General features: G+C 38.3%; 1 protein-coding gene across 4 annotated transcripts in view; it reads right to left on the reverse strand.

The window, feature by feature from the left end:
* Positions 1 to 15,021, reverse strand: part of ppfia4 (PTPRF interacting protein alpha 4) — a 109,572-nt gene that overhangs the window by 37,605 nt on the left and 56,946 nt on the right. For all 4 annotated transcript variants that reach the window (XR_009203065.1, XM_058374073.1, XM_058374074.1 and 1 more), the window contains exons 2-3: positions 1,006 to 1,107; positions 143 to 307 (exon numbers count right to left, since the gene is read on the reverse strand). Coding sequence is in view for 3 of the 4 variants with exons in the window: in XM_058374073.1 (XP_058230056.1) it covers positions 143 to 307; positions 1,006 to 1,107 (267 nt within the window). In the remaining variant the exon portion in view is untranslated. The remainder of the gene's footprint in view (positions 1 to 142; positions 308 to 1,005; positions 1,108 to 15,021) is intronic.

Genomic DNA, 15,021 nt, shown 5'->3' on the forward strand with positions numbered 1-15,021 from the left:
CATCCAAAGTGCATGTCCACTTCCTGTGATTGGCCCATATAGAGGTGTGAAGCACTTGACTTGCACACAACACTTCAGATTTTTTTTTTTTTTTTTCGTCAGTTCAAAAGTCCAAAGTGGAGGCATTGTAGTGATGTCATACCTTCTCATCCAGGGCTTTGTGGTGCTCAAAGAGAGATTTGAGAGCCTTAAGCACCTCCACTTCACTGGAGACTCCGGAGGGTGGAGGAGCCTGTCTCTTCACCACCGTCATCCTTAAAGAGCGTTCGTGACGTGACACCAAGCACTCCAAATGTTCCAGGAGGAGCTACACACACACACAAACACACAGTTTTACAATTTTAATTAACAGGAAATCTGTATTCATGCATACTGCTTTCAACTCTGAGGAAATTGTTTATTCATTTATTATATATAACTTTCATATTAAAAATGTACATCAAAAGTGTGCAGTCTTTTAGTGCTGTTTTTTAATGTAAGGAAATTACATACAGTGTATATTGTGGCCCAAATACTGGACTCTAGTTCTTTCCTTCTGCCATGTGTTAATTTGTGAGGAAAAACTGCATTGCTGCATTGCTCACTCTATACTGTTGTATATCCTGCAGTTAACAATAATCCAGGGAGTGTTCAATAGTTCAATAAGGGGAGTGGAAATCGTACTGTTCGTTTTATTTCATTTAACACGCTAAACATGTTTTTTCTGTGTTTCTATCCTAATAGTTTGATTTAACTGGCTACAGTTAAGACTATTCTGCTTCTGGGAAATCACATCACAGCCCAACAGCGAGTCTTATTCTGAATTGTGGAAACCACTGGCGTAAAATTTTATCGGCATGGCTTTTGACTGACATGCAGTTACACCTAAGGTTCAAGGCCGTAATCTTGAGCTCAAGCAGTGAAATTATAGATTTCATTAAATGTTAAACACTGACTCTGACTGTCTCTCTCTCTCTCTCTCTGTCTCGCATTCATTTTCACACACACACACACACACACACACACCCTGGTGTTGTTCCTCTCTGCTTTAAGCTCGGAGATTTCCTCCTCTTTCTCCAGAAGCTGCTCCCGGCATGCACTCAGCTCCTTCGTTAGTGATGTAAACTCCTGCACAGACAGAGAGAGAGAGAGAGAGAGAGAGAGAGATAGATTAAAAACACCCATAAAGCATTTTTACCACATATGTATTGATAAACCCTTTTTAACTACCATCTGAATACTCATATTGATCTCTAAGCACTGTTGTTTGCTCATTAAACCCCTAGCTGCAGACTCCTGCCATATAATATTTAATAGTGATATGATTTATTTCATGCAAAATTGCTTAATTTCCTTTTTCTAAAACACGGGGCATTGTGCGTACGATCTCAATTTTGGGAACATTAGAAATTATTGGATGTTTCCCAAAGAACAGAATGTACAGTAGAGCGGTTATGGTAGAAGCAGACAGAGGTAATGAAGGACCATTTATTCTCATTAACAAGTTTGTAAGTAACAGAACTTCAGCAGAAATATATATTCACTGCCCATATTAATAGGAACATTACACGTTTACACTAACTCGTTTTTGCAGTTATCTAATCAGCCAAGCATGTGTCAGAAATGCAATGCATAACATCATGCAGACACGGTTCATTAACTTCAGTTTATTTTCACATCAAATATCACAATATACTGTAGCACTGTCACTTTAACCGTGACATGGTTATTGATGCCAGATGGACTGGTTTGAGTATTTCAGATACTGCTGGGATTTTTACACTAGCATTTACACAGAATGGTGCAAACAAACAATAAACACTGAGCGAGTGACAGCTTTGTAGCTGGGAATGACAGACTGATTAGAGGAAGGATGGAGTAACTCAGTCTTTACATCTGTGGTGAGCAGAAAAGCATCTCAGAACGCACAACTCATCAAACCTTGAGGTGGATAAGCTTATGAACCAAGTTTCAGCCAAGAACAGGAATCCTTGGAAGAATCAGGAGCACAAACTCTCCCAAACTAGACAGTTAAAAAAAATTTTTTTAGCCTTCAGCTGTCCATTTTGGATCAGCCGCATTTGATTGGGATTTAAAATAAATAAATAAATGAATAAATAAATTCAAAAATAAATAAATAATAAATTTTTAAATAAATTTAAAAATAAATATAAAACAAGATAAATGATTTTTTTTTTTTTAATAAAAAGCTGCTCATGTACCTCTTATAAGAAAGCGGAAAATCACCCAGATCCCACATCCAGATGAGGAAAAAATGTGAACTCAGTAATTTGGCACAGTCAGACAGGTTTATTTAAGTACTTTAGAAACTGCTGATCTCCTGGGATTTTCACACACAACAGTCTCTACCGTGTACACAGAATGGTGTCAAACACAAACGAGCCAAAAAAAAAAAAAAACAGTCCAGTGAGTGACTGCGGGCAGAACAAACACTTTATAGAAACTGGTTCAGTTACTCAAATAACAACTCTTTACAACCGTGTTGAGCTGAAAAGCATCTCAGAATGCCTTATTGATCCTTGAAGTGGATGATCCACAATAGCAGAAACCCAATAAAACTATTGGTTACTACAATAGATCTATTCTGATATATTCTATTCTAAAAATGGAATTGGAATAAAAAATAAAAAATAGAATTGCATGTTGTGAAATATCAGGGTAGGGTCAGTGGTGGTTCAAGTGGTTATGAATCTTGGGAACAAGGTCCTCTGATCTACAACTCACTGCTCCACTGTGGGGCAATTAAGCAAGGCCCTTAACCCTCCCTGCTTCAGGGGTGCTGTATCATAGCTGCCCCTGTGCTCTGACCCCAACTTCCTCAGCTGGGATATGCGAAGAAATTAATTATAAGGTGCTGTAATGTATATGTGGCAATAATAAAGGCCCCTCAGTTCTCCTTCATCACCTTCATCTCCTTCATCTTCTTCTTTTTCTTCATCAGGTTCTTCTTCAATAATGCTGAAATACAGTTTGATTTTTTTCTGCAGCATTTACACACATGCCACTGATTTTATCCGCACTGCCATTCACTGACCCGTACAGTGTAATTACTTTTCTTGCCAAGTGGCTCAGCCTCCTAAAGCCTACAGCTTTCTCCTCGCTCACCCTTCAGGTTCTGGATGTTTTTTCTAACCATGTCTCATTTTAAACCAATATCACTGTAAAATCTGCTTCCTAACAGCCTAACTTCATTATGACTTACATAAACATATTTATCAAAACAGGCATATACTGTAACCTTGCATCAAATTCTCCTGATGGCATGTTTGCATACACAGATACAGGTAAAGTAGACGTATCAGGAAAACAAGAAAAACATGAAGATTAGTAATTTTTCACGCTCACCTTTCAGAAAATGAGCTAAACATTAATTATGACTCACGTTACTCGTGATTTGAATCCTCGCTTCATATTCACATATGCTACAATATGATTGTAGTTGATGATGTAATAAGGCAACGTCATTGCCATGTGTAATGGAAACATCTTAGTTATTTCAGGAAGGCAAACCTGCTAAAATCTTCCTCATGGAGTTTTAATTTAAAACCCACTAAATTTTAAATATATAAAGAAGACACGTCATTGCAGATGCACTCTGAGAGAAGCACTGTGGATAGGATTTAAGTGATATTTTTAGAAGGTGTTTCGGATCAGTTGATGCTGCAAGCTATTCGAAAAAGAAATATTTTTAAACAAACTATACCTTCCTAAAATGGTGGTTCTATGCTCATTTGACCTACCAAAAAAAAAAGACACTAGGATTAGAGCATTAGTGTGTTTCTGCTCCTGTCTGGTAATTTTCCATATAGAAGGCATTCTGTTGTATGAGAATGTTTCTATCCCTCTATAATTAACTCTGAGGCAACTGTCTGGGGTCAACTTTTATGCCACATTAGCACTGCTGTGTACATTTGCCACACTCCACGGTTACAGCAGGGGAAAAACAGGCTGTGGAATGGTTTTACATTTACACTGGGTTGTGTTGTTAGCTAGCTGAACTAATGATGGAGGGAAAGAAGACAGTGAGGGAGGAGAAAGCTAGAAAATAGGGTGGTGTATTCATTTGTTGTCAAGGGGTAGTTAAGGGAATGAGGGCTGTTCGAATATGAGAGCACATGTTGACACTTTCATATTTTCTTTAAAAATGCTAAGCTAAACAAATATACAGGATATGAGTCCATCAATCCATCTATCCATCTTCTGAACAGCTTGTCCTATGCAGGGCCACAAGGAGCCCTGGGACTATCCATGAGGACTTGGGGCACCCGGCAGGGGACACCCTGGACATTGCAGGGCACAATCACACCCACACTCACCAGATGCATCTCCGGGCTGGTGTAGGAAGCCCAGCAGAAACCCCCGAAGCATGGAGTGAACAGGCGGGAATCAAACCACCCTAACCCTGGTTTCTAGAAAAGTCTGATTTATTTGCAGAATTCTTCCAACATAGAATTCAACACAGTTTTGATACCTGAAGATAGTAAATATAAAAAGGGAATAGATATTGAGACAGGAAAAAGATCAGCATCTTTAAATCAGGTTCACAATTTCAGTAGTAGCCTGTTGGAAAAAGTGAAAAATTCAAACCACTGGACACGTCCACATCTAGCTGCCAATGGTTGGTGCAGCTCCTTTCACCAGAAGTCACTCTGTTTAACATAAGAATAAACTGGGTTTTTTCAGATTCTGCACCATCAGACTGAAGACTCTTTCCTCCACACAGAAAGTTTGTACACTTATAAGCGAGCTATCACTTAAAAGAGCTTTCAGTCTGCAGTGGATTTCATATGCAGCACCTCCTAGAGATAAAAATGGGTGACAGGAAACTCGAAAGGTGGCATTATGCAGCTTTGCGGCTCAGCCTGAGCTCCAACAACTTGAGGGATTTCTCTCTGTGTGTTCTCTAAAAGCTGTGGGATTAAGGAATGAAGGCAGTATAAATCAGCGAAAAGAGCGCAGTCTAAGGGTAGGAGATTTGGTCGCACTCTGCTTCTGCAAAGCCACTCAGTGCAAAAAAAGAAACATAAAATGTGATAAAGTACTTTTATAAAAATGTACAAAATGAGCCTTTTACTGAACTTATTTCATACCATAAAATGCTAATAGATGTTTGTTGATAGAGAAAAAAAACATTGCTATTAAATAAACGAATGAATGAATTAAATAAATACACAAAAAATACAAATGAAATAAATAAAAAATAATGCCTTTAAAACTATTAAAATATTAAAACTCCAAGCAAAACACAAAATCACACAACCTTCAAAAAATTTATTTATTATTGATTGTGTCCTACAATAGGTCCAGTGGTGTCCCCCACCTTGTGTCCCCAGTCCCCTAGGCTCCAGGTTCCCCATGACCCTGTGTAAAATAAGCACTACATAAGATAGATAGATAGATAGATAGATAGATAGACAGACAGACAGACAGACAGACAGACAGACAGACAGACAGACAGACAGACAGATAGATAGATAGATAGATAGATAGATAGATAGATAGATAGATAGATAGATAGATAGATAGATAGATAGATAGATAGATAGATAGATAGTTAGATAAATGCTGTAATGTTTATTCTCTACCACATCCCTCACAAATCAGCCTGTTTCACTGGACAATTCCACTTCACTGAATAATAATATGTGCTTCGATCTCTACTTAACAGTGTGTTTAAGTGACAGTTTCATTTCTATTCTAGAGATGCCGACAGTCAGAAGGAAGTCCTGGTGAATAACAAGACTATAACAATAATGATAATAATAGGTTCACAGTGATGACTGCATGCTGCTAGAATCGCCTAGAATAGTCTGGAAGTTTTGAAAACTCAATTAGGTCTACTTTCAAACCCATGAAGAGAGAAAAAACAGCCTGGGGGAAATTCTAACGACATAATTTCTATTATATTTTAAGCACTTTCTCTGTAAATGTGGTGCTCTTTGCTGCTGAGGGCAAGACTTTCCTTTTATAATGAAAATTTTGAGATTTTAGATTCTCCACTCCTGTAGTTTTTTTTCATGACCTGGATTATGGAAAATGTTTTAAATGATTACAGTACACAGTCAGCAGGATGCTAATCAGTGGTTATTTATTTAATAGTTTTGGTGTTTTGGTTTCTCAGTGACCAGAGAAAGTAATGGCTGCAAGTACTGTACAACCCAAAGAAGTACACTCTCTAATCACTTTAATAGGAACACATGCACCATTTATGCAGTTATCCAATCAGCCAATCATGTGACAGGAGCACAACAGATCATCAAATCATGCAGACAAGAGTCAAGAGATTTATCTAATGTTCAAAATGTGTAAAATATTGTGATGTGACTTTGATCATTGAATGGTTGTTGATGCCAGATTGGCATTGGTTTGATGCTTATCTCCTGGGTTTTTACACCTGGTGACAACAACAAAAAACCAAAAACAACAGTTGTGTGGATGGAAAAACTTTGAGATCAGAGGTCAGAGGAAACTGCCCAGATTTGTTTGAGCTGCCAGGAATCACTGTTTATATCTGTGTTGAGAAGAAAGCATGTCAGAACGCACAAATCATCTAACTTTGAGTCAGATAAGCTACAACATCAGAACAACTGCATCAGGTTCTTTTCCTTTCATCCAAGAACAAGAATCCAAGGCTATCATAAGCACAGACTAGACAGTTTTTCTAATCTTCAACCTGTCCACTTTGGGTCTTATTTGGATCAACCACATTTGATTGGAATAATAAAAAGCTTATGGCTGATTGTTCACTCTGGCTGATTGTAGCTCTTATAAGAAAGCGGAAAATCAACGACAAGCCAAGAACAATAATTTGGTCATCAGGCAGAAAAAGGCTGACAGGTCAGAGGAAGGTCATGTCCAGACTTAAACAGACAGTCTTTATCATGGTGGTGAGCAGAAAAGCATCTCAGAACACACAACATGAGCTACAGCAGATCGGGTTCCAGGACAGGAATCAGAGCTTACAGTGGGGATCTTCAGAGACGGGAGTGAGTGAAAATCCCAGAAGATCAGCAGGTCTATCTGTATCTCAAACCAGTCTATCTGGCACCGACATAAATTCTGAGATCACACTTTTTCCTCATTCTGATGTGAACTGCTGCTCTTGGTTTGTTTCTGCATTATTATACGCATTTCTCCGATTCATGATTATGCAGATGTTCCTATTAAAGTGTATATCTGTTGTATAAATCGAATATATTGTTGCTACTAAATAATTGCACATTTTCTTTGACTTTATTTTACACACCAAAAAAAAACCCTGTGCACTGGAAATGTTTTAATATTTTGTATCCAGGAGGCTTGATGAAAGCGTTTTAATTTGCTCCTGAAAGATTATTGCACTTTGCTTCATTGCCAAAGGCTAGAAAGTGTGACAACAGTATAAAATCTAATCACATTTTTAAAGCCCTGTGATAATTTGGAATGTCTATCTCTCTGATGAAACTGCTCTATGCCCGGTCAGTACGTTTTTATTTAATATCATAATTATGTAAGGAATGAAATACAGTCAAGAGGGTTGTTAGAGGAAAATAATGAAAGTCTGGGTGGTGTGATGGGGCACGATGTGAAGTGGGGTTTATGTTATTACAGCAAAGTTGATTGTTTTAGAGAAAAAGCACATCCTAAAGCAATTTACTCCCCACAAATATTTTTATTGTTTACAAATTAAAAAAAACATGTCGTACTTTTAATTGTTTTATTTTAAATGTCTCTGTCCTGAGACAAGCATAGAAACTGCAGCTTGTCAAGTTACTGACAAACAGGAAAGAACAAAGTAATCATGAAGAGATTCCTGGGGTGGGAAAAGGTACTAAATTACAGCCAGAACTATTATCAGAAATGCTGTTATTGATAATGAATGAATATCAGCCTTCTGATCAATCAGATTAGAGAATTCAGCTAAATTGTGGTACATAGAATTTTATCTTTTGCAGTTCTATATCTATAAAATTATCTTTTGCATGGCACCAAAACAGGAATTGAACATCAAATATAAGTGCTTGTGCATTTCATTCATTTTGTGCTCAGAAAAAAAAGCTCACTGAATTTTCAGACACATTAACATGTTGCCTAAATTTATTACTATAGTTATAGTTCCTATTAGCGCCAAATTCCTTGGGATATTTTACAATATAGTTGGTTTTACATGAATTGATCACACTCACTGTACATCATTCAATCGAGTAATTGTAAATGAAGTTTAGTCTAAGCAATGAAATCACATTTTGTTGAGAAAAGTATTATATAGATTTTTATCAAAGTAATCTCTATGCTTAAATCTGACTGACCACATGCTCCTTTTTCCAGTGTGCTGGACTAAATTAGCAGATAATGGATCGCCTGAAAGCTGATGGTCTGAAAGCTTCTCTTCAGGTATCAGAGGGGATTAGAGTCACGTGGTCAGATGGTCAAAGAAGGGCAAGCTAGTCTAAGAAAGCTGTGCTTACAAAAATGGAGAGATACAAGGGCACCGATGAGCAAAGATGAGACGGAGCCAGAGTCAAAGGTCATCTTGACTTAAAAACTTTTCCTGCTGTGAAAGTCTTCCTTTAGGCATGTTAAAATCAGTTAAATCAACCTCGTGAAGCTATGAGCTGCTGAATTTCTCCAGGTTATTCTAATGCCATGTCAAGAGCAATAATGTTTTTATTTTATAACAACAATGTGCGGTGTAAAGCCCAGTTTAACCATAAAAGTTTAGAAAAGTCAGCCCTAAACATTAATGTGTATATATATTGTTAACATCAAGAAGCAGTTTGTATTTTAAACTCTGTTCTCTGCAATGCAAATTACCATTGCAATGAAAACACTAAACAATTCCTCTAGGATTTTGCAGAGATTTTTTTTTTTTTTTTTGTGATTGTTGCAGCCAAAAATGCTTGATGTTGCTGCGGCTTTTTCAAAATTAGTGATGCTACTTGCAGAGTTCGACTTGAATTTGCAAGCACAGGATTCTTCTTGTAAACACCTAACAGTGATGATATGTATTTTTGTGACATATGTTTTTAGTTTTTCTTATAGCTGAACTCATGTTCGACTCATTTGAATCACAGAAAGCTTTGGCAGAATGCGTGTTGTGATGACGTCAGATTGTAGAGTTTCACTGATTTTGCAGAGCTCATTGTGCAGCATGTCTCAGTGTTTGCATACAGTAGGTTTCCTCTAGGATCCCTTTCTCCCAAAAACATGCAATAGGGCTTAATTGCCCCTATACGCGAACAGTAAACATGAATTGTTCTCTGGGATGGACTGCCCACCAACCTAACCATAATAGAGCAGTTACTGAAGAAGAAAACATTAATGTGTCACATATACAGCACATTACAGTATGGTGTAAATTATCCTTTTATCCCAGCTTGTTAAGAAGCTGGGGTCAGTGCCAGCCATGTTAACTCGCCCCTAGAGCAGATAGGGTTAAGGGTGCAATAGTGAACCCAATCTTTTGACCACTAACCTCCAGAATGTTTGTTTTCTCCTTCTTCAGCGGTGGCTCAAGTGGTTGAGGCTCTGGGTTACTGATCAGAAGGTCAAGGATTAAAACCACTGCACCACCAAGTTGCTACTGTCGGGCCTTTTGAGCAAGACTCTAAACCTTTGCTCTTCCAGGATGCTGCATCATGGCTGATCCTGATCTCTGACTCCAATTTCCTAATGTATGTGTGACAAATAAAGGCTTCTTTTTCTTCTTCTTAACCACTACACTGAAGATTGATTGAATAAATAAAACACTAAAATTAAGAAACTACAAAAATCCACTGCATGGCACTATTGAAAATCACATTTTTCTCAGGAATTTCCCATCCATTTGTTAGAATATGTCTAGAAATGTCTTTTTTTTTTTTTTCATTTTTACAAACTGCAACTAAAATGATGGACAGCATGGTGATAGCATTGCCTCCTCATAGCTCCAGGGTCCCAGGTTTGATCATTAGCTCAAGTTACAGTCTGAGTGTGTTCTCCTCTCGTTCCTGTGTGAGGTTCCTCCAGGTATTTCACATTTCTGTGTCAGGTAATGAGTTGTTCAATAATAAAAGTTTCAAAGGTGTATTAATAGAAAGAAAAAGTAAAGTAGGTCATAAGCTGAGATGCACACACATGAGGGTTAAGTGAAGTGTGTGTAGTGTAACAGCATGGTGATGCCTTGCTCAGGAGACACACATACACCAGGCAATCAAAACATTTCCAATCCCATTTAGGAGGTTCACATATGGTCACAGACACATGCACTACCAGACACGGTCAATATAACTCAAAAGCTTTTGCATCAAGTTCATCTTACGCACATCAGCATATTTCTCGAACTCTTTCTGCAGCCTTGTGCCACAGCACATGGGCTGGATTAGCACACCAGCTCATTTGTGATACAGTGCGATACTGAAATGTGTGAGAAAATGCAGCCAAACAGAACAAAACAAAAAAAATGAATCAAATAAATAAGCAATGTTCAGTCAACTGACGCCATCAACAGATGGAAGTGACCGATGTGGCGCAAAGAACCAAATTAACAGAAAACAGTCCTGTTATGTATGTGACCTTGTCTCATAATTTATCACGTATGAGCTTTGAGGTGAGTTCACATTAAAAAAAACTGTATATTTGGCATCCACCAGAGGTGTAGTGTTACCTGTAAAACTAAACTAATAACTTATGTCCTTGGCACCTAGTTTACTTCTCTTCAGGTATACTTAGACATATTCATAAATCAAACTCTAAATACACCTGACACTTAATGTAAGCCGTTATTTAAAGCGGTTGCGCTGTATTTATCCAGTCATGTCAGTTGACACTGAAAAATATGCGAAGGTTAATCCAGACTTTGGGGATGTGCAGTGTGAAAAATCAGATTATGAATAGCGAGGATTGATTGTTAACCCTGGGTAAAGTATGAGCAGTGTGAAATGTGAAACAGGACCAGGATTCTGTTCACAGTCACTCAGGGGTTACTATTCCAAGTGTGAAAAGTCTTGCATAAAGTACAGCACTACTGCTAGTATTAGTAGCACTACTAGTATTTTATACTCCTGTGTATCATTTAGTAAATTCGGATGAGTTACATGAATTGTTATTTTGGCCCTTGAATGAGTAGAGGAGCCATTCAGTACCAAAGCAATCCAGACACATATAAAGAAAAATGTAGAGAATTATATTAAAGAAAAAGGTGGAATTGTGGCCTTCAAGACAGATTAAAATGCTAGTATAATAAACAGGACCTGATGGGGACCTGATGTATGCTCAGAAGAGGTGTGTAGAGGCACATAGTAATTCATTTTTGCTCAGTTTACTATGGATCATTTATCTCAGGAATACTGCAGGATGTAAAGACACAACAGTGCTGAGGGACAATTCATTTTAAGACATTTCTGAGAGACAAAACACGTTCTATGTATGAAATGAATGCAACACACACAGCACACACACATCGCTTAGCACCATACCAAGCTCTCAACAGAGCCCAGCTTTGCTTTAATCAGCAATAAACCTACACACATGCTGGATATGCTGGGGAACTGGAGGCCTGCCATAGGACTAAATATGGAACACACAAAGCATGCATAAGGTCTGTATAGAAACCTTCCTGAATATCCATATAAAAGCTTCTTATAATCTTCAAACACAAAAGGACACATATGGAAGTGTGTATGAGGATACTGCATCACAGCGTCAAGGCAGTAGAAAAAAAGGGATTTGGATTTTGGATTAGCTCACCTATCATTCATTTCTGTGTTGTGGTTTATTTCCACACACTTTATTCATGATTATTGTGATTGTGTGCTGGAATTAATAAAACCCTGCAATTGCAGAGGTCTGAATTATACTGTTCTTGATCAAATGTAACCTTTTTTCATGCATTCTGTCTTTACTGATTTGATTGACAGTAACCCTTCACACATTTTTACTGATGTTGAAAAGGTCTATGCCTGTATAGGGCTTTTCACACTTGAAATAGTTCCCCTGGGTGATTGTAAACACTGGGTAAACAGAATCCTAGGTTGTTTTGCTTGGCGTTTCACACTGCTCATACTTTATCCAGGGTTCACATTTAATCCTGGCTGTTCACATTCTGACGTTTCACACCGTGTATCCCTAAATCCTGGCTTTACATTCTTATTTGAATTTTTGCACCATGATGTCTCACACTTTCACATCAGTGAGAAAAAAGAGGATGTCTTCCATTATGTGCTCGAGCCGCTTTCACAGCTTTCTAATCTTCTTTTTTTTTGCCTTTTTACCTTTGTCATGTAGTTGACCAGGCATGCACTGATATCCAGTTTCTGTAAAATTTTCAGTCAGTTCCTTAAATGCTTGGTTATTTCTGACTGTGTCATCCAGTTTGTGCCACACACTTTACTGACCATAACTGTCTGACATACAAATAAAACTGTCTCCTCTTTGCTCAGCTTAACACATCTTCCGTCACAATTTGACATTGATTGATTGTCTGCTGCTTAGTATCTAGTTGCACCATTCTAACACAGCATTGTTTCACACTGTACACATTTTGCACCACATCTGTTTCTACATCTACGTTCCTCTACCCTGGGGTTATCACAATAACCTGGGGTTGAGTGCAGTGAGAAGAGACCTTATTTGTGCTTGCTGCCATTATAACATTCCAACATTCTCTTTAGTGTATTTTTTATTTACAGATTTGTCCTGATAGAAATTAAGAAATGAATGTCATAACACCTTGTTTTGGCTTTGTTTAAATGTGATACATAACCGATTATCCCTACATGCCTCAGACATAACGGATCTCAGCTGAGCATTTGCTTTCGGAATTTCTCCAAGGAAAACTCAGCAAAAACATAAGAATATAAGGTGTGCAGTGATGCTGCGGTAGCAAAGCTGTGACTGACAGATGGTGCAGTGACAGCCAGAGCAGAGATGATTCACTCGTCAGCATTTAATCACTACGTTTCTGGAGCAACTGCATCTCTTCACACACTGCCTCTACATCCTGCCTCTCACTCTATGCATCATCACTTACGTCATATAGCTGAGAAAAATGTTGCTAGAACAACTTAGTTCAACTGCAGACTAGGGCCGCATGATACAGAGACAATGCCACATTGCAGCTGTATTGCACGTTGGAGGAAATGTTTTATTTCTCTTATACCACAACAATTTGCCAGTGATTACATTTCTTTATTTATTTCCTCTATTTACGACACATTTACATTTAAGCTTGTGGAACAATTAGTTCATTAGCTATAAACAGCGGTTGTCTTACCCGCCTCTCTCTTTTTCTCTCTCTTGAAGTTAATTCACATAAACATTCAGCTCGTGATCGTACAGTGAAACGGCAAAACACGGAGTCCTCCATCTTCAAGATCTTCCCCTGTCTGAAAACATAGGGCTTTACACCTGGCTATTACAAAACGCTGACAGAGGAGACTCCTTCGAAAAATGCCTAATAATCATCTCGCTGAAAACTTCACCATAACAACAATTATGCAAGATTTCTTTTTTTTCTTAACTTCATCCACCATACTGTACACATCCCTGTTCAAGCACTACAGAAACAATCAACATTAGAACAAGTGCATTTAATGGAAACATGTGATTTGCCTTGCTGCTGGAAATACTGTCAGAGCTACTGTCCTACCTTCTGACCAATCAGAATCAAGAATTTTACAGTGCTGTAGTAAATAAAATCATTCGTGGTAGCATGTTTGCCTTGCAACTCCAGGATTGGTGGTGTGTGTGTCGAGTTTGTATGTTAACCCTGTGCTTTGGGGGTTTTCTCTGGATCTCTGGTTTCCTCCCCCAGTCCAAAGGCAAGTGTTGTAGGCTGACTGGCATCTCTAAATTGCCTGTAGTGTGTGAATGGGTGTATGAGTGTGTGTGCGATTGCAGCCCCATGATGGATTTGAACACTGTTCAGAGTGTCCCCTGCCTTGGAGTCCCCTGGGATAGACTCCATACTCTCTGTTGGATGGATAGAAGAACTGATGGAAGAATGGATGGAGAATGTTTGCGTGCAAGTTGTGAGTGCTATAAGAGTGTGGTGACCTAGCACTTCCCTGGTTTCACCTCAGCTCACCTCTTCCATAATCCACTGCATGGACTATTTAACTTTCCCAGCATACACACACACCCACACACAGACATTTGTGTTTCCATCCAAGCTCCTACTTGAGCGTTACTAAGCCAGTGTCTGGTTGTTTTTGCAGTGTCTCTGAACTGATTGTGTCCTGGGTCACCCCCTTTGGACTGTTTTTCCGTTTTGTTTTTGTGTATGTCCCAGTCTTCTTTGCTGATATTTCACTCATGACCCCAAAGAGGTGTTCCTGCTATTTATACTTCTGTAGTTTGTATGTTGTACACTTGTTTCCAGTAAAATTGACAAAAGTGGCACATTGAGCAGCACAAATTGTTCCCAACATAACATGCCCTTTAAAGGTCTTTAAAAGGGAGATTTGTCTCCTACAGTTATTTGTGAATACATACAATATCTTGACATGTTTGAGGAAAGGTTATTAAAAACAAGCTTGCCATGCACTACTAAAGTGTACTAAATGCGTACTAAGTATGTAAAAGTCAGCTGTTCTAGACAAACTTGTGAGACTCTACTTAATAAAACATTCCTATTTTCTGTATTGTGTTCAGTGATATAACAAAGAGATATCCCGTGTTCAGAAATAACCAGCAATAAAATTCCCATGCTTGATTCCTTGACAAAAAAAAAGAAATTAGAAAGTAAAACAGGCCATCTACTGAGAATCTTCCATATGATTGGTTTGGAACTATTCCCTATGGGACATCCCACTCCAAACTTAGACACAACCCTACTGGACACGGCAAGACCTAACAAGCTGACACCATGTGACCAACAACAACAACAACAATAGCAATACACAACCAAAGCTTCTTTTTTAATATCTTGTTCCTACCTTGTACATATAAGGGTTAATGTTTATGCCATTCTGCAGGTGAATCTTCAAAAAAGGGTGGGTCATGTCGCAAGAAGCATAGCAGGACCTGGGTTGGAGCAGCGAACAGCGTGAAGCAAGCAGGAGG

The sequence above is a fragment of the Hemibagrus wyckioides genome, linkage group LG21 (assembly GCF_019097595.1).
Source record: "Hemibagrus wyckioides isolate EC202008001 linkage group LG21, SWU_Hwy_1.0, whole genome shotgun sequence".
Lineage (NCBI taxonomy): Eukaryota > Metazoa > Chordata > Actinopteri > Siluriformes > Bagridae > Hemibagrus > Hemibagrus wyckioides.